This window comes from Diplotaxodon limnothrissa, linkage group LG8, assembly GCF_057381915.1.
Source record: "Diplotaxodon limnothrissa isolate DT_005_m linkage group LG8, D_limnothrissa_male_GT1.1, whole genome shotgun sequence".
Taxonomy (NCBI): domain Eukaryota; kingdom Metazoa; phylum Chordata; class Actinopteri; order Cichliformes; family Cichlidae; genus Diplotaxodon; species Diplotaxodon limnothrissa.
The window spans coordinates 26,265,549-26,293,033 of NC_140603.1; the positions used below are offsets into that span (position 1 = coordinate 26,265,549).

Below are 27,485 nucleotides of genomic sequence, written 5' to 3' on the forward strand. Positions count from 1 at the left end.
TGCATTTTTCTCACAACACAATACATGGTTTGTTTGTAGATGTGCAGCAGCATGCTTGCCCCCCCCCCACCCCTTTTTTTTAATGTGATGTTTAGTAACACTGTTTTGAATTAATCTGTTGTCATAAAGTGTAAATAAGCCCTTCTGCAATTTAGACCCAAAAGCTGATATTTCAGCGGATCTTTTTGGTGCTTCTGGTGATGTTTATTTAAACTGTATTGTGTATCAGTTGGTCCTATAAATGTCCAGTCTATCAGTCTCACAGGCTCTGGGTTGTACCCCTGCTCTTGATCAGTGTGAGCTGGGACAGAATTCACGCCCCTTATGACTCCTAACAAAATAAGTCTTAAGTAAGTAGATGGATAATGTCATACTGACTGTGCTAACATGAAATTTTGAAGCCTGAGGGTGGTGCAAAAACAAAGACTAACTTGTGTCAAAGAACAAAAACAACATCTACTTGTTTTTTTATTTTTCAGTTGTTTGTTAAGATTAAGTGTATACATATGTATTTGGTTTGTTTGACATGAATAAAAATAATAAATACATCTTTCTTTGCTGAAGAAATTTATTTTTTTCCATAACTAAGGAAAACATTTTTCTTTTTTTAAAATCACCAACATGTTTGATTAAAAAGACAATGGTAAATAGAAATACTGTAAATTAATAAGTAAATAGATAAATAAATAAAAAGAAGCAAATAAATTAACACATCCTTCCTGTAACAGACATGTTTTAGTTGGCAGTGTGCAGAGATGAAACCAGCTGTTCTGCTCTCATGAGATGGGCTTTGGTTTCCTTCCTGATCACCTCCCAGGCTTCAGCACTGTGACCCTACAGACACAACAATATTATCATTAGTAAAATATTCCAGAGGTGTTTAATAAAAGAATTGGTTAAAAAATAAATAAAGACCTACCTTTTTCTTTAGGATATCATCTGAAAGTCTTTTGAAATACATTTTTGTCTTGAAATACAGCTGTGAGTTCTTCTTCTTGTGACTGTGGCTCCCAATCTAAATCAGGAAAAATAGTCATTTAAATATATGTTTTAGCAGTATAATTGATCTCAGTTATCTCAATAGTGGTGTTACTGAAAGTGAACTTACACAGGTGTGAAGCTCTTCAGCCTGTTTGTTGACAATATTGAGCAAGTTCCTCACTGTGCTGTCCTCCCATGATGCAGAGCTGTGATCCTCCTCAAACAGGGCAGCCACCTCCTCCAGAACCTGAACTGTGAAAGCCAGTTTATCCTCAGCCTGGAAGAAGAAGAAGAATCATAGGTTTTTGTAATTCAAAAAACTTGAAAAATAAGAACAAATATCAGAACACTCAGACCTGGGTTTGCATAATAGGAACTTAAAGTTATGACGGTTATGAATTTTAGTTTTTGATTGTATGTCATACCCATGGTAAAATTTGAAAACCTTTACATTATTTTACTTTAAGGAGAAATTAGTCTGGGATTTTATGCGATACAATGAGAAAAGCTGAGGTTGACTTACTGATGCTTTTGATGCCTGGTGGTACAGATGATTAGGGAAGGCCACGGTGTCCTCCACCTCAGTGGTGTTAGTTGAGTTGTTACCCTGGATCACACACAGAACCAGACTTAGAGTTGAAGTGCAGACACTAAGTCTGAATAATTTAATTTAATAAAAATTCAACAAAATTTTAAGCCTATTAAAAGAAACACACTCACCATGGTTTCAAGTAGATTCAGAGTCTCTTCGTTGTGCTGTTTGAATTTATGATCCATCCATCTGCAGCTCAGCGAGGAGCCTGCAGTGAACAGACCAAGAAACAGGCAAGCAAAGAGAATCCTGCTGATCATTTTTAAGGATGACAATTGTCGTTGTATGAAGCAGACTCAGATATCTCCTGTTCTGATGGAGCTGACATGCCCAGCAGCACTTATAGCAGAGCACACCTGTTTCATTTTCCATATTCACCTCTGTGGCTTTCACCTCAACAAAGGTGGGTTCTGATGTCACACATTTCAGACTTGGTTTCTATGGGAGCAAAAAAATCCCACATTAATTTTTTTGTCCGGTTCAGCTGTTGTATAAAGCAGAATAATGGTCTGCTTTGTTGTGCCACATATATTTGCTTTCTAAAGAGGAGCACTTGACCAGGTCATTTTCAAGTGTCTTTCATGACAAAAGTGCATACACAGACACTCACACTCACAGACACACACTGGTTTTCATATTTTAGTGAGGACACCTAATTGTGACATAATGCTTTCCCCAGCTGCTTACCCTAACCCTAACAAGCAAAAATGAATGCTTAACTGCAACCCTTAGCCTAAACTTAGCCATAACCTAATTGCAACCCTGACACTAAAACCACATTTTAAACCTCAAAAATGCCTTCAAACTGGTGGGGACGGGCACTTTGTCCCTACAAGTGACTGTTGGTCCCCACAAGTATAGCAGCATGCTAATTTTCTGTCCTTACAAAGATATCTGAACGTACAAGAACACACACTGCAAAGTCGTATATTTGTTTGTGATCCAGCATGTCTGTTTGCTTTATCGTCGACTTTTCCTCCTACCCCCTTCTTTTCTCTCTTTTTCTGTTGTTTTCTTCTTATATTCCTCCGTTTTCTTCTATCTTTCTCCAGTTTGGCCTTCACCCCCGTCTGCTCAAGCATAATATCCATAACAATATGGATAATGAAATACTAACAGTATAATCCACAATGTGCAAAATATCCCCATAAATGCACAAATATAGAATAGTAAAGTGTAAAAGAAAAACATTTAAAAAGTATAGAAACGTTAGTGTTATAGGTATTTTACTGTGAGTATACATATAAATGTTTTTAAAGCCTAAACATTTTACTTATATGTCCTTACTTAAATGCACGTTGCATGGATGAAATTTCCGCAATTCATGATGATTAAAAAACAAACAAACAAACAAACAAAAAATGTTTACATTTACGCACTCTCTCCAGTGTGGTGGTTGTAAGTGTATATTAAAGCTTTTGAATGGAGTCACATTTCACAGTTACTTCTAGTTGTGATTGTGCCATAAAAGGGAAGTTCTTACACGGAGAAAAAAAAAGTGGCTTCGTGACTCTTTGGCCTACAGTGACGCTCATTCATACGAACCAGTCAGCGAAATTTCACCTTGTTTTATCGAGAATATCTGCTTCACCGTGGGAACCAGGTGAAGGGGATTGTCCTTCACGATCAGTGGGGAAATTAGAGCATATTTTCAGCCTTATATAAATCAAAAATGTGCCAATATGTGCTTTTGCTAATGCTTTTGTTATATTCTTCTTCCCTTATTTTGGTCTAACTTGTTTTACAACTTTTTGTTTTATTGCATTTGTCTGTTTTGCCAAAGGACAAGACATGTGAAACAAATTATTAGTGCATGTCTAATCACTAAAAATTCCAACGCAGCGCGGTACTGAATTATAATATGATATCCCCGATGCAACAAGTGTATTTGTAAAATGTATTTCCTCCTATTCCACAATCATCCGTAAGTGGTATTATTGTAACTTGAAATGAAGGGGAAGAGCGCGTAAAGTTACGGGGTTGCCAAATGGTCAGGCGCAAAGTGCGCACAAGTCTTCAACGCTTCGCTGTCTCAGTAACTACAGATACATAAACCTCCTCTGGCATTAACATCAGTATCAATCACATTACGACCCTCCTCATATGCTGGCACTGATACAAGTGTTTGGTGCTGAATTATCGTCACGTTAATTCACATCGTTTGAATGTGTGGTGAGAGGTGAGTCCAGAAGAAGGGGGATGAGGCGGTACTGACCCCCACTGAAATATGACTTGCCCTCCACGAATGCCATAGGGTAAATTAGTGGCATCAAGGAAAATAATCCAAAGGTGTACACGCCAGCGAACTCAATATGTGGGTATAAATGGGGAGAGTTGCTTCATGAAGGGAATATAACATGATTTGCTGCTAAATCTTTGTGCGAATCAGAACAATTTCATACTACATTGGTTACTCGGATGGAAGTAGGTGTTGAACTTGGCCCGCTTAAAGTCAGCAGCCAAAAGAAGAAGTTGAACTCAAATACTTTACTGGAGTACTGTTTTAATGTACGTGTACTTTAAGTACATTTTTATTATTTTTACTTCTTCTCCACTATAAATCATCTTACCTTACCTTATTTTACCTATTGGGGACAATATTTTTGCACTATACTATTCGTGTTAAGGCTTTATTTACTGTTTACTAGTATTCAGAAATATTGATATCCAACCTAAGGAATTAAAATCTCCAGCAACAAAAGTGAACAGGTGAATGAAGCACGCATCATCAGATCGTGCTTTTGCTGTAGCAGCTCCAAAACTGTGAAACGATCTGCCTTTAGAGATTAGACAGGCCTATTCTCTGCCTGTGTTTAAATCACTTCTGAAAACCCATCTCATGGCCTTTGACACCTCGGTTTTTTGTTTTAGTTGATTCTATGATGTTTTATCTTGTTTTTTAAATATAAGGCTGTTTTCATTTTTATGTATTATGTGTTTTATTTTCTCTGTTTTGTTTTATTGTATTGTTCTTAACTGAATTACTGCACAGCACTTTGGTCCTGTGGTGGGTATTTTAAAGTGCTTTGTTGCAAAAAGTTGGATTGAATTTTAAACTATTACTAAGGTATGATTATGCTGTTTTGTTAAGGAAAAGGTCTAACTGTTTCTTTTGTCACATTTTTCAGTTTAAGAATGTGTTTATGTACGTGACCATGGATAGATAGAAAGTAAGATAGTTAGATAGACAGATCAAGCACTCTTGCGCCCCCTGCTGAAAAGGAAGAACGGGCCTCACACAGTATTATACCGCATTAAAATGATTGATCGTGTTTATTGTTTGTTGCTTAATTTGAAATCAAGTCTAAATTTCACTTATTTCTCATGCTATACTGTACTTTGTGTCTGTGAGGTATAACTGTACTTAATACATAAACTGACTCAAATTAAAATAGATAACTACATTCTTCCTCAATTTTAATTTTAGAAATAATAATAACAGCAATAAATACCTTTCTGATTCCAAGAGGAGGTGATCCTTTTATGCTATAAAATAATGCAAAAATATCTAATTTTGCTCAATGAACATTTTAAAGAATACAGAACAGACATAACATTTCATTTTCATTTAGATTTATATAAGATATATATATATAATTATTATTATTATTTTAAAAATAATATATATGTATGTATCTCTGGTATTTCACAATTATATAGTTACTTAATTTATTTCATTTCCACGGATATTTGTCATGGTTTTGTTTCCCCAGTCGTTCTTTCCATGTAGGCACAGTGTTTTCGGCCTGTTTTTTTTTTTTCTGTTGTTCAAATTACCTAATTGCGCCTGTTTGAATAATAACCCTTTATGCAATACGTAAAACTGCAGATCTGCTTGTTCAGTATCCAGTGTGCCGTAAAAGGGAAGAAACTGTGTCGAGAAAGTGAAAGCGTCCTGGTGACTGGGCGCCTGAGCTGTGACGCTCATTCTTACGAATCGGTCAGTGATATTTCGCCTTGTTTTATCAGCGTGTGAACCAGATAACCTGGAGAAGGGGATTGTCCTTCACATTTTTATTAGGAAGATTAGAGTGGACTTTCATCCTAGTAGAAAAACGAAAGTCATGCAATATTATATTCAGCCTAAGACTGATAAGAGAGGGTGTCTTCGCTTAGACTTTTATTGTTCCTCTGCCAAAAATAATATTTAAATAAATAAAATAAATAAATCTTATAGGCAATGATGGGTGATCATGGCTTGGTGTTTGCAACCTACTTGTATTAGCAGCTAAAATCCCAATAGTCATTATTACCATTTATAGTTTTCAATATCAAATATCAAAGATCAAACATTTCAAATTGCCGCATCGGTCGTGAGCTGTGTCTGTTTTCACTTGCTCCGTGTTATGGCCGGTGTTTGTAGGCTGCTGTTTTACCAGGAGCCCTTTTATTTTATTATATAACTTATTCCTACTTGAGCCGATATTCTTACTTTTTGTACCCCAGTGATTGTTTCACACGATTTGGGATCTAATTAAATATGTTCGACTCTACCTGAATGCTGCGGTGAAAGCCACAGTTTACGTTCAGGTCCCGCAGGTAGAAAACGAAATATGTTGCTCTACCATAAATGCGGCGTTACAGGTCTGCTCCACCAGAACACCAGGAGACATCCGAGTTTGCTTCATAGAAGAGCAGTTAATACGTTTTGAAAATGATGATGAGCAGGATTCTCTTTGCTTGCCTGTTTCTCGGTCTGGTCACTGCAGGCTCCTCGCTGAGCTGCAAATGGATGGATCAAAAAATTCAGACAGCACAACGAAGAAACTCTGAATCTACTTGATACCATGGTGAGTGCGCTCTTTTTAAGAAAACTGTAACAACATTTAGTGGTTTGAACTTGATGTTTGATTATTTTAACACACAAGCTGTGTGTTTCTGGTTGTTATACAGGTTTATAACTCCACCAACACCACTGAAGATGCTGAAGGGGAGGTCACTCTGGCTTTCCCTAATCATCTGTACCGCCAAGCGTCCAAAGCATCAGTAAGTTAATCTTAGCGTTTATTTATAAACTAATTATCTCTTAGTTCACAATGAGAGCACAGAACAATATCTCCTTATACATAAAACAGTCCAAATGGGCCACATGGCGCATATTTCTATGTGTTTTTCTTTAAACGTTAGCCCATAGTATCAATAATCTACAATGTTATGTAAATATTATATTGGTAATTTATGTGAGCCAAACAATATATTTCTGGCTACTGAATGTCTCTCTAATAGAGGAGGGAATTATGGTAATCTGTTCTTCTTCTTCCAGGCTGAGGATAAACTGGCTTTCACAGTTCAGATTCTGGAGGAGGTGGCTGCCCTGTTTGAGGAGGATCACAGCGCTGCATCATGGGAGGACAGCACAGTGAGGAACTTGCTCAATATTGTCAGCAAACAGGCTGAAGAGCTTCACTCCTGTGTAAGTTCACTTTCAGTTAGGTTTTTATTACATTCGAATATGATACTTTACATGACATGACATATTCTTAATTGTCATTTTGCTTGTAATTAAATTAGATTGGGAGCCACAGTCACAAGAAGAAGAACTCACAGCTGTATTTCAGGACAAAAATGTATTTCAAAAGACTTTCAGATGATGTCCTAAAGAAAAAGGTAGGTCTTTATTATTTTTTTAAAACCAATTCTTTAATTAAACACCTCTGGCATATTTTACTAATGTTAATGTTGTTGTGTCTGTAGGATCACAGCGCTGAAGCCTGGGAGGTGATCAGGAAGGAAACCAAAGCCCATCTAATGAGAGCAGAACAGCTGGCTTCATCTCTGCACACTGCCAACTAAAATCTGTCTGTTACATGAAAATGTATTCATTTATCTGCTTGCCTGTTACTTTTTGTATTTATTTATTTATCTATCTATTGACTTCTATTTATCGGTTGACTGCATCAGTATTTTCAGTGCTTACAAACTAAATCTAATATTTTCTATAACTTTTTTTGTCTTGACGTAATAAAAAGAACACTTATTGCAAATGGATATTGTCAATCTTTTGATTCATAGGAAACAAAATAAGAAACAGAAAAATAAGAAATTTAAACTTGTTTGTAATTATTACAAATAAGCAGTTTGGTCAGTTCAGTAAGGTTCAGTAAACAGGAGAATGAAAGTCTTACCTTTAGTCTGGAGCAGTTTATTTGTAGCTATAAATGCTTCACACTGGTTTAAGTCTTCTCTAACTGACTGATCTGTTTCTATTAACACTGATGGTCATTTTGCGTTGTTAGCCCCTCACACCTGTAGTGTTCAGATTTACCTCTTGGTTATATTTTAATGAATTTTATGATGATGATCAGTAGATAATGAAAGCTGACAATTATTTGTCTGTCATTTCTTTACAAAGTTAATCTTATGTTAAATCTCAGGTCTCTCTGTCTCTCTACACTTTGCCATTTTAAATGAAAGTTTATTGATTAATCCTTCTCTCCTGCCAGAGGTGTCACAGACCTTGCTTCAATGCCTCCCTTATGTAATAGGCTCATCCTTGTACAACATTCATCAATCCATCATGGAGCCTATGTCAGCTCTCATAAGGCTAAAGGAGGGACGTACTCTGAACAGGTCGCACAATGACACTCACAATACGACCAACTTTGAATCGCCTGTTGACTTAACCCATGTATACTTGTCTGTTCTGTGGGAAGATGCCACAAGAACAGAAAGAGCATCCAAACCCCACAACAATAAAGGACCCCTGTGACTACGGATTAAAACCTGTGACTGTGTCACTGCAGTCAACAAAACTAAACACATCACAGCACTGTTCTGTTTTATTTGAGTCTTCTGTTTAATTAGACATTTCAAATTTGTTCTTAAAGTTGTATCCTTCCCATTATGCCCTCGTTTAAATTGAACTATCGTGCTTTTCTTAGTTCTGCATTTATATATAAATTTACTATTGCAATGGTCGATGGCTTATTAAATATGTCCAAAGTTTCAGGTATTGTCAGAGTATGTACTTTGAAACAAACATGCATCTTAGGTTTTTCACCTGTCTTGGCTATATATGATGTCAGTGAGATGGGATATATTTAATATGGTCATTTCAGCAAGACAGATAGGAGATTTATGTAGAAGGCTGAGTATCCAATCAGAGGAAAGCTGGCTTCAAAAAGTGGAAAGGGCAAAAATGATTTGGTGCAAATAACATTTTCTTTTCTTCTTAAGAATCAAGAAATGTAAACAAAGCATAGTTTACTATACTCCAGGTCTACTGAGAACATAAACTCTGGTTCTTTAGAAAGACTCCAACAGCTGATATTTTTAAAATGAAACAAAACATTATAAGTAGTAGTAGTTATAATGACTTCTCCAAAAGATTCTTGGATTATACATGCTTTGCTTTGAAACTTGCTTATCTTGTTTAATGATTTTTATTAATGTTTTCATTTGTAGTTTTCAGTAATCCATCACAGTGACACTGCACAATGTCAGCAGCATAGTGTATGAAGAAATTTGAATCAGGTTTTTTTTCGTCCCCTTTAGCTAAATGTTGTGATATCTTATGATATCAATCTTATGATAAAGTGAGAGGGAAAAAATAGACTAATCTGTTTTTGTAATTTCTATGTTATACGTGCAGATCTGTCTTTGTGAACGATCAAAGAGATTTTTCTTTGGCTCGGCAGGTTTCTGATATTTGATTCTACCTATTAAAAAGCATCATCTGTGAAAATGCAACATCTGTTTACTTCGTTTTGCAGGAAAAAAACATGTCCACTTTCTTTTTTAAATGGGAAATATTTATTGATTTCAACATATAAAATGATACAGAAAATGTTCTGTTTAATTTAAAGTAAATTCACAAATAAATAAAGACATGCTGTTTAACACTTAGAAATATTCACTTATACAAGCAATGTAAAAATCAGTAAATAAATTAGTAGATAAATAAGTTAAAAAATGACTAAATTAATAAATCCTTCCTGTAACAGACAGATTTTAGTTGGCAGTGTGCAGAGATGAAGCCAGCTGTTCTGCTCTCATTAGATGGGCTTTGGCTTCTTTCCTGATCACCTCCCAGGCTTCAGCACTGTGACCCTACAGAAATACCAATATTAGTATTCTTATTGTTATTGAAACAAGTTATTATATCTATTTATCTTAAGGATGATCTAAACCCCAAATTAATGAGAATGATGTGATCTTACCATTTCCTTTAGGATATGATGTGAGAGTCTCTTAAAGTACATGTGCAGCTTTGTGGTTTTCTTCTTGTGACTGTGGCTCCCAATCTAATTTAATTACAAGCAAAACGACAATTAAGAATATGTCATGTCATATAAAGTATTTGAATGTAATAAAAACCTAACTGAAAGTGAACTTACACAGGAGTGAAGCTCTTCAGCCTGTTTGTTGACAATATTGAGAAAGTTCCTCACTGTGCTGTCCTCCCATGATGCAGCGCTGTGATCCTCCTCAAACAGGGCAGCCACCTCCTCCAGAATCTGAACTGTGAAAGCCAGTTTATCCTCAACCTAGCAGGAGAGTAATCAAATATAATTTACTCACAGGACTGTCTCTGAAAAGAAAATTACGTTTCTAAGTTAAAACTGAAGTTGGCTTACTTTAAAGAGTTGTCTGGGATATTACGGGATTAAATCAGAAAAACAGAGATTTACTTACTGATGATTTGGACACCTGGTGGTACAGGTGATTAGGGAAGGCCACGGTGACCTCCACTTCAGTGATGTTAGTGGAATTATTAGCCTGCATCACACACAGAAGCACATGGAGTGTTTCAGTAAACAGGCACTAAATTTACGCACATTTAAATTTTTTTTTAGCATGAATATTAAAAGACGTGCACTCACCATGGTATCAAGTAGATTCAGAGTCTCTTCGTTGTGCTGTTTGAATTTATGATCCATCCATCTGCAGCTCAACGAGGAGTCTGCAGTGACCAGACCGAGAAACAGGCAAGCAAAGAAAACCCTGCTGATCATTTTCCAAAAGGTATTAACTGCTCTTGTATGAAGCAAACTCAAATGTCTCCTGGTGTTCTGATGTAGACCAGTAACGCCGGATTTATAGCAGACAAAACGGAAAAAGGAAAACACCTGTGGCTTTCATTACATCATGCAGGTAAGTGACACATTTCAGAATTTGTATTTATATTGTAATTTATACATTTCAAACATCCTAAACTATTAATAAAGATTCATTTACTTATAATTACTATTAATTTAGTTATAACGCCTACTGTTAAGAAATGCATTTTATTTATAATCACTGAAATGCTTTACCTTCTCTCTGTTTATATCGAGACCTAACATGTAACAAATCAAATTTTTAAACTTATTGTTGGATACTTGACTTACATATATTTAACACAAAATATATTAAGCATTTAAGCTCATTTATATTTTACTCTATTTATTTAATATTTACTCTGTTTATTTAATAATAAATTATTTCATTGACTTTTATGTAATGATTTTTTTCCCCAAGGAATTCTTTCCATACAGACACGATGTTTTCGGTAGTAATGCGGATTTTCTTCATTTTCGAATTATCTAATTAACTACCTAAACACGTAAAACTGTTAATTACGCAGTACGTGAAGCTGTAGATCTAATTGCACCATATCCACAGTGCCACAAAGTTCCTGTATAAAGAAACTGAAAGTGATTTCGTGACCCAGCGCCTGCGCTATGTCGCGCATTCTGAGTAATATTTAACCTTCTGGGAATTTAGAGTGAGAAGTAGGTAACCTGGAGAAGAGGATTCACCCTTACATTTTAATGTGGCAACCTGAGCAGATTTGAATCCTGATTTTTTTTTTAAATCACTGTTTAAACTATGAAGGAATGCGACTTTTTTTTTAGATTTTTATTCTTCCAAGCCAAAACCCTATACGTCATCACTGCTTGGTGTTGTAATTGACTGTATCTAATTTTACAGAAATAATCTTTTTAGCTTTGTATTGGCAGCTAATTTCCCAATAATACATGTGAGAGTTTAAACAATTCAAATTATGCCATCATGCATGAGTTGTGTTTGTCGTCATGCTTTTTTAAGGTATTTGGTTACCTGTGTTCCTGCTTGAAGCCATTATAATGATGTAAAATAATCTTTATCAATGTTTTTTTTTTTTTTTTAGCAAATTCTAAATATTTTTAGATCATTTTATTAAATCACTAGGAGACGTTCAGTTTACTTATATAAAGGCAATTTATACATTTTCAAAAATTCATAAACAGGATTTTCTTTGTTTGTCTGTTTCTCAGTCTCTTTACTGGGGCCTACATGAGCTCTCATAGAGCCACAGACAGGGTATAGGTAGCAAATCTATCACAGGGCAGACAACCATTAACACATGCATTCACAACTATAGCCAATAATTGGCAGTCAGCCTAAAGAATGCATTTCTTTGTGGAAGGAAACCTCAAGCATTGGAAGAACAGAAAAACCCAACACAGAAAGCCCCCAGCCTTTTTGCTGTGACTCAGTAACAATAACCACAACACCACCACGCTGCCCTTTTTAATTTGCTTCTCTTTTTTCATATTTAAATGCAAATTTCTGTCAGATAAAATCACTTCAATAAACCTGGATACAGAATGGTAGGTGTGTGGCAAGAAAAGCCCTCTGCTGCAGAGGGATGCAGGTTTAAAGACTTTCGTTTTGGAGCTTTTATAAACAGGTGCACACTTAAGTGCATCAAATGGACCTCGGAAAATTCTCCAAAAACAAGGCACTGAAGTGTCTTGTATCGCCTTGCAAACTTTAAATACAAAAATGAAATTATACAAATGTCTCTTTTAAGTCAAACTGCCTCTTTCTGTCATCTGTCCTGATATAAAAACAATTTTTATGCCATTTTTACCATCTCCGATCCATCCTGGCTACCTGCAGCAAGTCACATCAAGATGCAGAATACTGTCAGCTTCAACACTGTCTGCATTTTTGATAAACCTGCATAGATTAGCTAAGCTGACAGAATTTAATCTTAACTTTAATTATTGTTGCCAGGCTGGAGTCACTTCCTTTTACCATTTGAGGGACTCACAGTCAAAAGTCTAAAATGCAGTTGCATGCACAAATAACAGTGGATGACCTTATTACATTATACAAACTAGAGGATTATATACAAAACAATAGAAAGACAACATTGGAGAGCAAAGTGCTTGGACGGAGTGCGAAGCAGTTCAGTGTTTAAATATTAAACATGTTAGTTTTACTGTAACGAACAGGTACAAGTGTAATCAAAATATTAAAGTTCTGATAAGATGATAAGCTTCGACTTTTAAGTTCATCAGCTTTTTCGGGTTTACAGTAGTTGGCATTAAGAGTAAAAATGTTGAAACTGAACTGCAAACGAGTATAAAAACTCCTATTTAAAGACCTTGAGTAAATCATTTATTACTTGTAGACTTGACTATGTATTGACATAGTATATTGGAATGAGCAACACTGATATCCCAAGACGCTTCTAGATGCTGGCAGCGTGTGTTTAGAATATAGAAAGAATATCATAAAAATATTTGCTCAGTATAAATTAAAAGAAAAATGAATATGTTGATCAGCATTAATAAATCAAAAATCAACATAGCAATAATACATACATACACAAACAATTTAATAAAAAATAATAATAACTATAGATATAAATAGAGAATCGAATAAATTAAAACAGCGTTCATGTCACAGACATGATAACAGACAGATTTTAGTTGGCACTGTGCAGAGATGAAACCAGCTTGTCTGCTCTTACTAGATGGCCTTTGGTTTCATTCCTGATCACCTCCAAGGTTTCAGCACTGTGACCCTACAGACACAACAATATGATCGTAGTTATTATTAACATATTCTGGAATACTTAATACCTAAATATTAATTCTAAGTAAACATAAATCATAAGGTCTAAAAAACTTGGAAAGAAAAGCGTCTGGACTTCTTTAAGTTGCTTGAAGACGTTTCACCTCTCATCCAAGAAGCTTCTTCAGTTCTAGGGTCAATTGGTGGAGAGTCCCAGATTTAAACCCTGTGGGAGTTTACCCCCCAAAAGGGAAAAAAGGACCCCCTAATGATCCACTACCTAATCACATGAGCCAAGGTGTGAAAACGGGTGTAGGTCACAATCAGCCAAGGTTTCAGGGGAGCTCATTGTAAAACCTAGCCCCACCCTATCATGTGATTTCCTAAGGTCAAATGGCCCAGGATGTGAGTGAGCGTTAAGGCGTCTGGGAAGGGATCTCAAAACTGGATTATAGATGGCAGACAGTTGGTGTCGTAAACCACCGCCTCTGTTCAAAGATGGTCACTCACAGTGGACATAGATGCCCTCTTTTACTCCTCTTTCAAACCATCTACATTCCAAAATGTGAACATTGGCAACCTCCACTGGACAAAGGTCTAAAGGACAAAGGTCACTCTTTCGAGGATGCCAGTGTTCACATATAACTGAAGCAGGTGCACGGCCAGAATTTTTTTTTTTTTTTTTAGAGGTGGCCATATGGGGGCCACGAAAAATATATGAGTGGTACACCAAAAACAGAACAGCGTAGGGGCACAGCAGAGGGGAGGGGGTGACGACGGGAAATTGTGAGAGACATACAAAGTGACACAATATGGTTGATAAAAAATGCATATCAAAGAATAAACAAGTTAATGTTTCTACTTATTGTCAAGTGTCGTCCTGTCTTGTGCTCACGTTTATTAAAATTATTACCGACATAGCTACATAGGACAGTCTTACCAAGGGAACCAGCCATGGAATTTTTGAAATTTTTGGCTACTTGATTTAATTCTATCTAAGGCAGGATATTTGTGCTATTGCCCATTTATATATTTACTTAATTTCTTTCATACTAATTTATTTCTGTGATTGTCAGTGATGGTCTTGTTTTCCCAGGAATTCTCTGCGTACAAGCAACGTTTTCGATCTGCACACTGACCAACGCGGTATTTTTCTACTGTCCAAATGAGCGATTTAATTACTTAAACGGAAAATCACCCAATACGTAAAGCTGCAGGTCTAATTGCACAGTAGGTATCTGTTGTGCCAGAAATGGGAAGTTCAAACATAAAGAAACTGAAAGTTAGTGAATGTGCGCGTGCACTGTTGCTATCATTCTTAAGAATCGACCTTTGATATTTCACCTTCTGAGGATTTAGAGTGATGAGTAGGTAACCTAGGAGTTCACCTTTACATTATAATGGGAAAATCTGATCAGATTTTAACCCTGAAATGGAAACAAAACTTGCGCATTGTTCAAAGTTTACATTATAAAGGAATGCGTCTTTGTTTAGAGTCTTATTCTTCGTCTTCCAAGAAAAAAACCTATATGTGTGCATTGCTTGGTGTTTGTAATTTAGCACTCATTTAAGGTATCTAATTTGTCAGAAATTATCTTCTGAGCTTTGTGCTGGAAACTCAGCCCAGTAATACACGTTTTCAATATCGAACATCAAATAACTCAAATTACACCATCAGTTGTGAGTTTTAATTGTGATTTTTTTTTTTTTTTTTAGGTATTCAGTTACACATGTCGATTGCCTGTAACCATTATAATGATGGCAATTAATCCTCAGTGTTTAAATTTTTGTTTGTCCTAACATTTGGGATATTTTATTTCCTTATGATACAAATTAAAATCCGTAATGTTCTCTGCATAGTGAAAGCCGTCATTCACCTTCGGGATTCACACAGCAGGTTATTTTGATTTGATTTGATTTTTATTGATTAGCATTCAAATATCTCAGTGAAAACAGAACAAAGATCTACCACAAAGCAAGAAAGCATGAGACAAGGCTAATCAAAAGGTATTGGCTGAAGCATTTGCTTATTACGCCAACCCTTTTCACAAAATATCTTTTTGTATGCAGCTCGAAGCAAATAATAAAACAAAGCAAAAACCAACCAACCAAACAAACAAACAAACAAACAAACAAACAAACAAAAAACTTTCCACCTTAGATAAGTAACTACATCAAAGCAAAAGAATCAAGAGGGGTTTTTTTTTGGGGGGGGGGGGGGGGGGGGGGGGGGGGGGTTGGAAAAAAATGGAAATGGAAAGCTATAAACGCGGCATTTCAGGTATTCTCCATCAGAACAAGAGGAAGCTCTTGCTTCATGCAAAAGCAATTAATACCTTTTGAAAAAATGATGATGTGGATATTTCCTTTGCTTGCCTGTTTCTCGCTTTGTTCACTGCAGGCTCCTCGTTGAGCTGCAAATGGATGGATCATAAATTCAGACAGCACAACGAAGAGACTTGATACCATGGTGAGTGCACATCTTTTAATATTCAGTCTAAATATTTAAAAGTGTACTGACTGTAATTTAGTTATTTAAACGTAGTGCCTGTTAACTCAAACATGATATGTCTCTGTATGTGATGCAGGCTAATAACTACACTAACACCACTGAAGTGGAGGTCACTGGTCTTCCCTAATCACCTGTACCGCCAGGTGTCCATATCATCAGTAAGTGAACCTCAGCTTTGACTTAATTAATTAATCAACGTATTTATTTATTTTCAGAGACAGTCATGTGAATACATAATCTGTGATTGCTCTCCTTCCAGGCTGAGGATAAACTGGCTTTCACAGTTCAGGTTCTGGAGGAGGTGGCTGCCCTGTTTGAGGAGGATAACAGCTCTGCATCATGGGAGGACAGCACAGTGAGGAACTTTCTCAATATTGTCAACAAACAGGCCGAAGAGCTTCACTCCTGTTTAAGTTCACTTTCAGTAACACCACTACTGAGATAACTGAGATCAATTATACTGCTTACATGGCTAAAACATATATTTAAATGACCATTTTTCCTTATTTAGATTGGGAGCCACAGTCACAAGAAGAAGAACTCACAGCTGTATTTCAAAAGACTTTCAGATGATGTCCTAAAGAAGAAGGTACGTCTTTAATGTTTTGACCAATTCTTTAATTAAACACCTCTGGCATGTTTTAATAGTGATAATGTTGTTGTGTCTGTAGGGTCACAGTGCAGAACCATGGGAGGTGATCAGGAGGTGATCATTAGCCCATCTATTAAGAGCAGAACCGCTGGCTTCATCTCTGCACACTGCCAACTAAAATCTCTGTCACATAAAGAATGTAAAATTTATTGCCTTTATTTATTTATTTATTTATCCATTGATTTTATGTATTAGTTGATTGGATTTGTATCTATTTTCAAATATGACCAACTGAAACTAACATTTTCTATAAATGTTTTGTCTGGAATTCAATAAAAAATAACTCTTATTTCCAATTAAATGTTTTCATTATTTTGATTCCTGGAAAACAAAATAACACAAAAGAATTAAAAATGTGTTTTTAATTTATATAGGTAAGTGTCCTTTGTAAGGAAGAGAGGAACCTGAGAGTCTTACTTCTAGTCTAGAGCAGTTTCTTTGTAGCTTCACACTGGTTTCAGTCTTCTCTGACTGACTGATCCTTTTCTATTGGCACTGATGGTTATTTTGCTTTGTTAGCCCCTCACACCTGTTGTGTACCTCAATTTCAAGAGGTTCACTATATACTCTACCTTTTGGGTATATTTTTAATTAATTTTATGGTGATGATGATGATAATAAAATGAAACCTAACCCATGTATTCCTTTACTGTAAGATGAAATCACAAGCATGGGAAGAACACCAAACCTTACTCAGAAGGACCATAGCTGGCCAGTGGATTCAAATTGGCCATCATTGTTGTGAGTCAACACATCTGCTTTGGATTTTGTTGGTCCAGTCAATAGGCATTATGAATAACTACAGAACCATGCTGCCCTTTTCCCCCCCTTTAAATTAGAATTCAAATTCAAGGTTCAAATCAAATCTGTTCTTCTTATTGTTTTCAAAAGTTGTCTTTTTTTGTTTTGTTTTATGGAATTATTGCTATTGGTTGCTGGAAAGCAAGTGTAAAAAAGAAAAGCCTTGAACTACTTGCAATATGAGAAAATGTGGCTCAATCACTTACAATTCATTGCTAATGACCTTTCCAAAAACATCTTGGAGTGAGGTTTTCCAGTTAAGCAGACAATATTCACAGCCACATCTTTAGCATAAAGGCATTTCTAAAGGCCCAAGTGTACTGTTGCTGCTGTCCTTGCAAACATCACAGAAGGAAGTCATGAAAGGCTCATTATTCCGCATTTCTATTAAGAAGCTACACCGAATATCTGATGGAGTTTGCTACTACTAAAGTTGGTTCTTGAAGTTACTTCATTCATGCAATTATTCACTTTTTCAATCCCATTTGTCACTGAATTATTAGATTTTCAACCAGACATAATTCAATATAAGGTTACACAATATATATCAGAAAAACAACAACATAAAAATGTATTTTTTTTCATGTAAAAAAGTCAAAGTTATGGTTAATATTTAATAAGCCTTCAATTTATGAAAGCGATGACAAACAGCTTGAAATATCTAAACTATTGCATTTCAACAGTTTGTCTGCATGATTGCAGAGGATCTTCAAAGGCATTAAACCTTCAACATAAATAAAAAAAATTTGGTTAAATGTTGCACAGCATTCATAAAATCTGTATTAAAATAGCTGTGGCTGGGTGTGGTTTGTGGCGCGGCTGCAGGGGAGGCTGACACACATTGGAGCTCATCACGCCTGCCCCGGAAAAAACGTGCTGGCACCTGAGGTTGTTGTGGTGTGTGTGGGGTTGTAGCTGAAAAGTTGCAACTGAGTGTCGTAATAACCAGCAACCAAATAAAACTGTTAAAAGAGTGAACTGTGTAGTCGGGTCCGGGTCCAACTATTTTTGTAGTTTCTGTATTAAAAGAGCAGATCTGTCTTGGTGAATGATCAAATAGATATTTCTACACTAAACACTCACCATGTTTTAGACATTTTTTTCTACTCATTATAAATAACGGCAACACCTTTTTGCTTCCTTTTGCAGCAATCTTCCCAAATCTTCCCATTAAAATGTGAAGGAGAATCCCCTTCTTTGGCTTACCTACTTCTAAAACTACATCCTAGAGAGGCAAATATCACTGATCGATTCCTATGAATGATCGTGACAGTGCAGTTACTCAGTCACTAACTCACTTTCAGTTTCTTCATACAGAAACTTCCTGTTTATGGCTCTATGGATACTATGCTTTTAGACCTCCAGGTTTTTCTATTACATAGTTCTCTATTTTACACGCCTGGTAATTAAGTTGGTGATTTGAACAATAGGAAAATACCACATTGCTAATTGTACATATCAAATCACCTGTACCCCCACAGAGTATGGAAAGAATTCCTATAAAGCCATGCCAAAAAAATAATAATACTGAAATAAATGAAATTTAATAATAAATATATAAATGCCCAATACTACAAATGTTCTGTAATATTAAATCAAGCAGTCAATAATTGTTTTTGATTTGATTGTTTTAATTTGTTTGATGTAAAGTCACCATATAAACACTTTATTTCTTTTATCAAGCTAACACATATACAGCCTATGATAAACAAAATAGTCAGTTATGAGTTGTATTTTTTGTCATGCTTTTTTTTGGTCTTTTCTAGATCTTCAGGTACATATGTTTCTTTTTTATCATTCTGATATTTTACCATGTTCTCCGTTCTTTTGTGTAATTATAGATTTAAAGCCAACATTTAACAATCTGCTCCATCAGAACACCAGGACACCTGAGGGTTTGCTTCATACAAAAGCAGTTTATAGCTTCTGAAAAAGCGATCAGCAGGATTCTCTTTGCTTGCCTGTTTCTCGCTCTGTCCACTGAAGGCTGCTCGCTAAGCTGCAGATGGATGGATCATAAATTCAGACAGAACAATGAAGAAACTCTAATTCTACTTGATACCATGGTGACTGTTTTACTATTGTTGTGTTTTACGTTTCAGTTTTGCTAAAGACTTTTTCAAAAGCCTCTTGGAGTTGTTGTCAGAACAGACTTGTGTGAACCATGCTATGATCATGTCTTTTACTGCTCTATAGAAAAACAAAAAGCTGGAAACGGCCGCAAAGTTGCTGAAACATCACAGTGGGAAATCATGAAAGAAGTTAAAAGCAACCAAAGGGCAAACAGAAAGAAAAGGTTCTATTGATTAAAAGGTCAAAGCAGGTCAAAATTTTCCCCTTTTTGTGCAGCTTTGATAAGAGCCTACAGAAAATGTCTGATGGCATTTACTGGTTCTTGAAGTCACTTGGTTCTCAAGTTTTTTTTTCACGTTTTCCAGCATGTTTGCTGTTGGATTATTACAGTCTTGACCAGACATAATTTAATGAATAATTATAATAAATAAAAAATTACACACAACGTACTTTAGAAACAAAAAAACAAAGAAGAACCAAAGTTTAATATTTAATAACCCTTCAGAAAGCTTAAATATTAAGTATTAAATAATTATATCAACTGTTAAGTTTAATACATATTTATAATTATGTATATCTGTTAGCCCACACAGAGGAAAAAAAAAGAATCACTTATCCAAGCAGCTTGTAAATGAAAAAAAAGAAGAATATATTACAAAATTATAAGCTAAATGAAAAAATCCTTCTTGTAAGAATTAGAATAATGTAGATTTTTTTTCTTCAGATCATCATCTGCGAGTTTCTTGAAATGCATTTCTTTCTTCAAACACAGCTGTGTTATTATTCTCTGGCTCTCTTCCTCACCATGCCTTTTATTTTGTAATTTTGTAAAGTCTCAAGGGATGTTAATCTTCCCATGTTGCCACAAGTTTCACATATTCTAGGTAAAAGAAGGTGAAATATCACTGGCCGGTTCCTTTGAATGAATGCTGAATGGCAACAGTTGCAGAACCACAAAGCCACTTTTTATCGCTTCCTTTTTATGTCTCGTGTGGATACTGTGCAGTTTCATTTATTTATGAAGTATTAGTTTTCCACACAAGCAACTGAGTAATCATAAAAAAATCACATAGGTCAGCGTACAGTAAAGGGTTGTGCCCTAGTGGAAAAGTACCCAGGAATAAGAAAACAATTAACCAAACCAAACCATTAACAATCTGTGGAAATAATTCATGTGTAAATGCACAATACCCAAATTCAGCAGCTAACAAATCATTTTAATTGTATAATAGTCTAAATGTAATAAAGTTGGAATGATATTGTTGTAACACATTATATTTTTTTTATACCAAAACACAAGCTATTCCAGTGATAAAATCTGAAACTTTGAATTTATAATAAAAAGCTACTAAAGCTACTCAATGCCATCTAATAAGTTGGATTTTTGTTTAGTTTAAATATTTCAATATTGTGTTTGATGCTTTAAACACTTGATGAGTTTAATGCAGGATAACTGAACCAACACCACTGAAGTGGAGGAAAATATACCCTTCCCCAATCATCTGTACCGTCAGGCGTCCCCAGCTTTTACTTCTAAACCTACTTCTCTTCTTCTTCTTCTTCTTCTTTTAAACAAAATCACTGGATGTAATAAATACATTGACCTTTCCTTTTAAAAATTTCCTGAGCAGTGGTGTAAAAGTATCTGTTAGGTAGTCTGTGATTGTTCTTCCAGGCTGCAGGATTAACTGGATTTCGAATGCAATTCTCGAACTCACAAACTAATTTCTCATCATTGCTTAGCACACAAACTGACACAGGTTAACGTGACCACACAAGCAGAAGTTTAGATCGACTTTATTTTAAATCAGTATATAATAAAAGGAATAAAAAATGAGTTAATTAAAGAAACTAAAAATGACGCTTTAAGTAATATAGGATCATAATGTAGTGGAAACGGTAAATAGACCTAACCTGAAATTTCGAGATCTGCTCCAGTGATCTAGACGAGTGTGATCTGGCATATTGGTGCAATAAGTCCGTCAGATAAAGAAGAGTTACTCTTCTTAAGGGTTACTTAAGTGTTTAAAAATGAGCTACAAAATTCACAAATGCTAATATTTTATTAATTCGTTAATATATGTACCAGTGAATATATGCTCACATTTCCATGACATCAGAACCACCTGCACTGGGGTATTAGTGTTGTTCATTCCAATATACAGTGAATTGCTTAATCAAATCTACAGGCGATAAATTACTCAGGGTCTTCAAAATGAGAGTTTTTATGCTTTTTATAGTGGTCACAATTCAAGCTAGGCCGTATTTGTCCTGTACCGGTCCAGAAAATTTTGAAAATTGAAATTGTGGGTTTCAGTCAGGGTTACTGATCTCGTGTCTGCCTATACAATAGTAGTGTCTTTATTCATTATTTCTCAATTGAGATGAAAACATGGGCTAATCTTCCGATTAAGACGTGAAGCAGTTTTCCGTAGGTTACCTGGTTCACACAGGGAAGCCACAGGTTCAAGATAAAACAAGGCGAAATGTCACTCATCGGTTCGCGTTACGACACATTCCGCACAGTCATCAAGCCACTTTCAGTTTCTGAAAGTAAGAACTTCCCTTTTATAGCACACATGGACACTGTGCAATAGACCTGGAGCGTTAGGTAAAAGAAGCAACTGAGTAATTCCAACTGTGAAAAAAATACATTGTTCGTTGTTCAAACCGAAAACACTGTGTGCTGTGTGAAAAAAGATGCCGAAAAAAGGAGAAAAAAAAACACAAACAAGTAATGCAAATTGATGAAATGTGCAGTACCAGCTTTTATTATAAATTACACAGATTTAAGTAAGGTGGCCGTTAATGAAATCTCATTGTATTTAATTATTTTTATTTTCGGGGTGTAAACTGGCGCTAAAATCGAGATAAATATTCAAGGAAGACGTAATTTTTTTCATATCACAACTTAACTATTTCAGAAACATGTAGAGGTAGCCTAATGGGGAAAAAAATCAGCTGTGAGATGTGTTTCTTGTTTTGTGTTTCACGTATTTAAGTTCATGTATTTATGTTTGGCAGGTAACTCGTAGTGACGTAAATTACTAAATTAACGAGGGTGATACCTTAGCTTGTTTAAAAACGCTGCCTATCCTCCACTGTGGAATATTTTCTTTGATTTGGATACAAATTCTAATCTGAGATTTCCGACATTACAGCCTGTTGTACGTTGAGGCCTCAACCCGCTCACCTGCGGGTTTCCCAGGTATGGAAAATGAAATATGTTCGCTCTGCTATAAATGCAGCGCTGCAGGTCTGCTCCATCAGAACACCGGGAGACATCCGAGTTTGCTTCATACAAAGGAAGTTTATACCTTTAAAAAATGATGAACAGGATTCTCTTTGCTTGCCTGTTTCTCGCTCTGTCCACTGAAAGCTCCTCGCTAAGCTGCAGATGGATGGATCATAAATTCAGACAGCACAACGAAGAAACTCTGAATCTAATTGATACCATGGTGAGTGTTTAATGCTTTAATATTAGTTAATTTGTTATTTTTCGTGAAAGAATTATTTCAATTTAGCATCTGATGACTAAAACACTCAATGTGTTTCAGGCTAAAAACTCCACTAACACCACTGAAGTGGAGGTCACTGTGGCCTTCCCTAATCACCTGTATCACCAGGTGTCCAAATCATCAGTAAGTGAACCTCAGCTTTTGCCTATTTATAGAAAAAAACATAATTTTCCCTTAGGACAGATTAATTTGGTCTTTTAAATCCACTCTTATTATTATTGAAGCATTTCTAAAGTGGTCTGTATTTGATCTTCTTCTTCTTCCAGGCTGAGGATAAACTGGCTTTCACAGTTCAGATTCTGGAGGAGGTGGCTGCCCTGTTTGAGGAGGATCACAGCTCTGCATCATGGGAGGACAGCACAGTGAGGAACTTGCTCAATATTGTCAACAAACAGGCTGAAGAGCTTCACTCCTGTGTAAGTTCACTTTCAGTTAGGTTTTTATTACATTCGAATATGATACTTTACATGACATGACATATTCTTAATTGTCATTTTGCTTGTAATTAAATTAGATTGGGAGCCACAGTCACAAGAAGAAAACCACAAAGCTGCACATGTACTTTAAGAGACTCTCACATCATATCCTAAAGGAAATGGTAAGATCACATCATTCTCATTAATTTGGGTTTTAGATCAACCTTAAAGTAAATAGATATAATAACTTGTTTCAATAACAATAAGAATATTAATATTGGTATTTCTGTAGGGTCACAGTGCTGAAGCCTGGGAGGTGATCAGGAAAGAAGCCAAAGCCCATCTAATGAGAGCAGAACAGCTGGCTTCATCTCTGCACACGGCCCAATAAAACCTGTCTCTTGTCATGTCTGTAATGACGGCTGTGTTAATTTAATTGCTTGTCTATTTATTTTATTTATTTATTTATTTATTTAGTTACTTGGTTATTTGTATATTTTTGTTTTGATTGTTTTTCTATGCTGATGAAGATTTAGGAATATTTTTTATCTTTATAATGAGCAAAATGAAAATTTTGTAAAATATATTTTACCAAATAAAAGAGTCTATCTTCTTACAAAGTGAATTTATTGTTTATATTACTTTTTAATATCAAAATGGTGAACTTGTAAGTTCCTTTAACCAGATTTCGATTGCAATTAAACTAAAAAATGAAAAACAAAACTCCACAGTGCTTGGAAGTTCACGAAAGTGGAATGAAAGTGTTCTTTAATGGGTTAAAAGGAAAGCCCATAATATAAGATGTAACTCTTCTGTCACTTAATCAATAAATTGACACGATTAAGACAGTTATTTCATGATGAAATAAAAAAAAACGTGGGTAATGTTTTTCCAGCCTTTCTGTTTTACATTGATCCAGTTTGGGCCAAATTTTAACTGATGGCCTCACATTTGGAATATTTTGACATAGAGAGGAGTTCATGGTCTCCTCAGGGACTACAAGTTGTTCACATCTTATGGCTGCAAAACAAGTCCTCTTGTATCTGCGCTAATATACTTAATTTCAGATGTGATGCTGTGAAGTTTACTTTTTGTTAAATAATTATAAATACTGTCGTCTAAGCTTCCACTTAAATTATTTTACAACCTGAAAATGACCAAATTATTTATTTATTCTTTTATTTATTTTTAATGCTCGAATATGGAAAAACTTAGAATTGAAGAAGTATGTACCATTTTTCAGTTCTTTTATGCATGATATAGGTATATTTGTATAGGCATTGTGCTCATGTACTGCATCATCACCCCACTTTGTGTGGGGTGGCTGAGGCTCAGGTGGTAGAACAGATCAGCTACTGATCGGAAGGTTGGTGGTTCGATCCTTGGCTTCCCCAGTCTGGATGCCTTGGGCAAGATACTAACCCTGAGTTGCATTCATCGGAGTATGAATGTGTGTGAATGTAGTTTAGGTTGCACTTGAAGTGCTTGTATGAGTGGGTGTGAATGGGTGAATGAGGCATGTTGTATAGAGCGCTTTGAGTACCCCGGGAGAGTAGAAAAGTGCTATATAAGAATCAGTCCATTTACCAGATCAGGGGTGGTACCTCTGAGGTGGCAGTTAGTCGAACCTTGGACAATGCAGTTTACATCCTGATCGTGGAACACTGGACCAGCTCTTTATCCTCTTGAGGATACTTGAGGGTGCATGGGAGTTTGTCCAACCAGTCTACATGGGCTTTGTGGACCCGGAGAAGGCACTCGACCATGTCCGTCAGAGTGTCTTGTGGAAGGTACTTCAGGAGTATGGGCTGTTTGGCCCATTGCTATGGACCACTCAATTCTCATACAACCATTTCAGGAGCTTGGTCCGCATAGCCAGCAATGAGCAATAAGTCAGACTGGTTTCCGGTGGGTGATGGATTCCACCAGGGCCGCCCTTGTCACCGGTTCTGTTCATAATTTGTATTTAGAGAATTTCTAGGTGTAGCCAAGTGGCAGAAGGCTCAGATGTTCTCTGAATCTCAGCTCTGCATTTCGTATATGATGTTGTTCTATTGCCTTCATCGGCTGATGACCTCCAGCTCGCACTGGAATGCTGCACAGCCAAATGTAATGAAGTGAATGAGAATAGCACCTCCAAATCTAAGGCCATGGTGCTCAGCCAGAAAAGGGTGGACTGTCCACTCGTGATCAGGGATGAGTTTGTGCCCCGAGTGGAGGAGTTTAAGTATCTTGGGGCCCTGTTCACGAGTGATGGGAGAAGGGGGAAGGACATTGACAGACAGATCAGTGCTGCGGCTGCTGTACTGGTCCATCAGGGTGAAGAGAGAGCTGAGTGTAAAGGCAAAGCTCTCAGTTTACTCGTCATACTTTATAAACCAAAAGAAACCAAACCAAAGAAAGTCTCTAAAGTGGTCTTGGTGCTCATACTCACTCCACATGAGGTATCAGTACTTCTACTTTCTATGTTATAAGAGCTTTTGTGAAGAATCAAAACAATCTTTCTATATAAATCTGGACAATGTGTCTAATGTTTGATTGCACTCATTAAAAATAAGTGCATAACCCTTATTCTTAATATTTCAGGAACAGAAAAGTCAACAATTTCAATTTGTGTGATAAGAAAATATTTATTGACTTTAACATATCTAATAATATGTCTAGTTTACTTTATGGAAAATTTTCAGAAATCTAATAAATAAATGAATAAATAATACAAAAATAAATACTAGTGTCAATATTATGAATACAATAAATAAATTAAACACATTAAGAAATACAAATACATTTTAAAAATTTATCCGAAAGACGAGTTTTAGTGGGCATTTCCCAGAGACTTAACCAGGGATGCGCATTGACTCAGATGATCTTCTGTTATGTTCCTGATCGTCTCCCAGGCTTCAGCACTGTAACCCTACAGACAAAACAATATTATCATTATTAAAATACCAGCGGTGTAAAATCTGTCATATTGAAATACAGGTTTAGTAAAAATAATGCAGACTTACATTGGCCTTTAGGATTTCATTTGAGAGACTCGTGAAATGCGTCAGCTGTGTCGTGTTGCTGTGGCTTCCAACCTAAATAACCCACAAGGAAAGAACAAAATATATTTGAATACATCATTCACCACTTTAACTTATTCACAGTTGTCAGAGACTGATAAAATATATATAATAGAGACTGAATTCATTGTAAAATTTAAAAAAAAAAAGCAATATCATTGTTCATTGTAATGAAAGTGAGCTTACACAGGAGTTAAGCTCTTCAGCCATTTTGTCGACAATACTGAGAAAGTTCTCCACTGTGTTCTTCTCCCATGGTGCAGAACTGCGATCCTTCTCAACCAGGGCAAACAGCTCCTTCAGAATCTGAACTATGAAAGCCAGTTTATCCTCATCCTAGAAGAAGAAGAAGATGAAGATGAAGAAGAAGAGATCACTATAGGAATACTTCTTTAAAACTTCAAGATGAATAGTCAAAGAACAAGAATTCACACAGCTATGAGAAATTTCCCAGGGACCGAAAATCTTTGTTTGCACAGGAACAAATGTTTGAAAATAACATTGTTGTGTTTTGTCTTTGAATTATACATTTTTATGCACAGGAGTTATGACAGAGTCGTGATAAGAGACAACTCCCTTGGCTCTGTGGGAGAGAATCCCTTCGACCCTTTCATAGCTGAACAGTCTATATATAGGTAAAGACAAACTTTTGTGGATTTGCAATCACTCCATTCTTTCATTAAAAAAGAAACAACTTTATGTAAAAAGCTGGGGATGACTTACTGTTGCTTTGGACTTCTGGTGATACAGTTGATTAGGGAAAGCCACTGTGTGCTCAATTTCAGCATCCTTAGTGGTGTTAGTAATCTGCATCACACACAAAACACGCACACACATCATATCCATGGAACTAATCAAACTATTTAAATCAATACCATGTTAAACATTATGCAAAGAAGTGCACTCACCATCATATCAAGGAAACCCAAAGCTCTCTTGTTGTACACATGGAATTGATGTTTTATGTCGTCTCGATCATTTACAATCCATTTGCAACCTAGCAAAGAGCCCGTACTGTACATCCCGAGAAACAGGCAAGCGATGAAAATCCTGCTGATCATTTTTGAAAAATGTAGAAATTTCCTTAGTGTGAAGCAAATTCTCAG

General features: G+C 35.9%; 4 protein-coding genes and 2 pseudogenes across 4 annotated transcripts; 3 read left to right on the plus strand and 3 right to left on the minus strand.

The window, feature by feature from the left end:
• Positions 1–735: 735 nt before the first annotated feature.
• On the minus strand, positions 736–1,833 carry LOC146627029 (interferon a3-like). The gene is made up of 5 exons (XM_085360997.1): positions 1,702–1,833; positions 1,505–1,588; positions 1,109–1,258; positions 920–1,015; positions 736–834 (listed from the first exon to the last, which is right to left on the minus strand). The coding sequence occupies exons 1-5, from the start codon at positions 1,831–1,833 to the stop codon at positions 736–738; spliced, it is 561 nt and encodes a 186-aa protein (XP_085217123.1).
• Positions 1,834–6,230: 4,397 nt separating this feature from the next.
• LOC146627030 (interferon a3-like) lies at positions 6,231–7,366 on the plus strand (annotated as a pseudogene).
• A 2,157-nt stretch (positions 7,367–9,523) lies between these two features.
• LOC146627031 (interferon a3-like) lies at positions 9,524–10,527 on the minus strand. Its single transcript, XM_085360998.1, has 5 exons — positions 10,396–10,527; positions 10,208–10,291; positions 9,910–10,059; positions 9,733–9,816; positions 9,524–9,622 (listed from the first exon to the last, which is right to left on the minus strand). The coding sequence occupies exons 1-5, from the start codon at positions 10,525–10,527 to the stop codon at positions 9,524–9,526; spliced, it is 549 nt and encodes a 182-aa protein (XP_085217124.1).
• Positions 10,528–13,253: 2,726 nt separating this feature from the next.
• Positions 13,254–27,440, minus strand: LOC146627032 (interferon a3-like). Its single transcript, XM_085360279.1, has 5 exons — positions 27,288–27,440; positions 27,103–27,186; positions 26,566–26,715; positions 26,323–26,394; positions 13,254–13,352 (listed from the first exon to the last, which is right to left on the minus strand). Exons 1-5 carry the CDS (start codon positions 27,438–27,440, stop codon positions 13,254–13,256), a joined length of 558 nt encoding a protein of 185 aa, XP_085216405.1.
• Positions 15,722–16,564, plus strand: LOC146627033 (interferon a3-like; annotated as a pseudogene).
• Positions 22,707–23,705, plus strand: LOC146627034 (interferon a3-like). Its single transcript, XM_085360999.1, has 5 exons — positions 22,707–22,838; positions 22,938–23,021; positions 23,165–23,314; positions 23,413–23,496; positions 23,607–23,705. The coding sequence occupies exons 1-5, from the start codon at positions 22,707–22,709 to the stop codon at positions 23,703–23,705; spliced, it is 549 nt and encodes a 182-aa protein (XP_085217125.1).
• Positions 27,441–27,485: the final 45 nt, after the last annotated feature.

Bases quoted from the DNA above. Each gene is read 5' to 3' on its own strand.
- LOC146627031 (XM_085360998.1), bottom strand. From the start codon at position 10,527: ATGATCAGCAGGGTTTTCTTTGCTTGCCTGTTTCTCGGTCTGGTCACT. The intron at 10,060-10,207 runs GTAAGTAAATCT...CTCTCCTGCTAG, and splicing joins ACCAGGTGTCCAAATCATCA to GTTGAGGATAAACTGGCTTT. The intron at 9,817-9,909 runs GTAAGTTCACTT...TAATTAAATTAG, and splicing joins CTGAAGAGCTTCACTCCTGT to ATTGGGAGCCACAGTCACAA.
- LOC146627032 (XM_085360279.1), bottom strand. From the start codon at position 27,440: ATGATCAGCAGGATTTTCATCGCTTGCCTGTTTCTCGGGATGTACAGT. The intron at 27,187-27,287 runs GTGAGTGCACTT...TGTGTGATGCAG, and splicing joins TGGGTTTCCTTGATATGATG to ATTACTAACACCACTAAGGA. The intron at 26,716-27,102 runs GTAAGTCATCCC...TTCTTCTTCTAG, and splicing joins ACCAGAAGTCCAAAGCAACA to GATGAGGATAAACTGGCTTT.
- LOC146627034 (XM_085360999.1), top strand. From the start codon at position 22,707: ATGATGAACAGGATTCTCTTTGCTTGCCTGTTTCTCGCTCTGTCCACT. The intron at 22,839-22,937 runs GTGAGTGTTTAA...AATGTGTTTCAG, and splicing joins TGAATCTAATTGATACCATG to GCTAAAAACTCCACTAACAC. The intron at 23,497-23,606 runs GTAAGATCACAT...GTATTTCTGTAG, and splicing joins ATCATATCCTAAAGGAAATG to GGTCACAGTGCTGAAGCCTG.
- LOC146627029 (XM_085360997.1), bottom strand. From the start codon at position 1,833: ATGATCAGCAGGATTCTCTTTGCTTGCCTGTTTCTTGGTCTGTTCACT. The intron at 1,259-1,504 runs GTAAGTCAACCT...TTCTTCTTCCAG, and splicing joins ACCAGGCATCAAAAGCATCA to GCTGAGGATAAACTGGCTTT. The intron at 835-919 runs GTAGGTCTTTAT...TTGTGTCTGTAG, and splicing joins ATGATATCCTAAAGAAAAAG to GGTCACAGTGCTGAAGCCTG.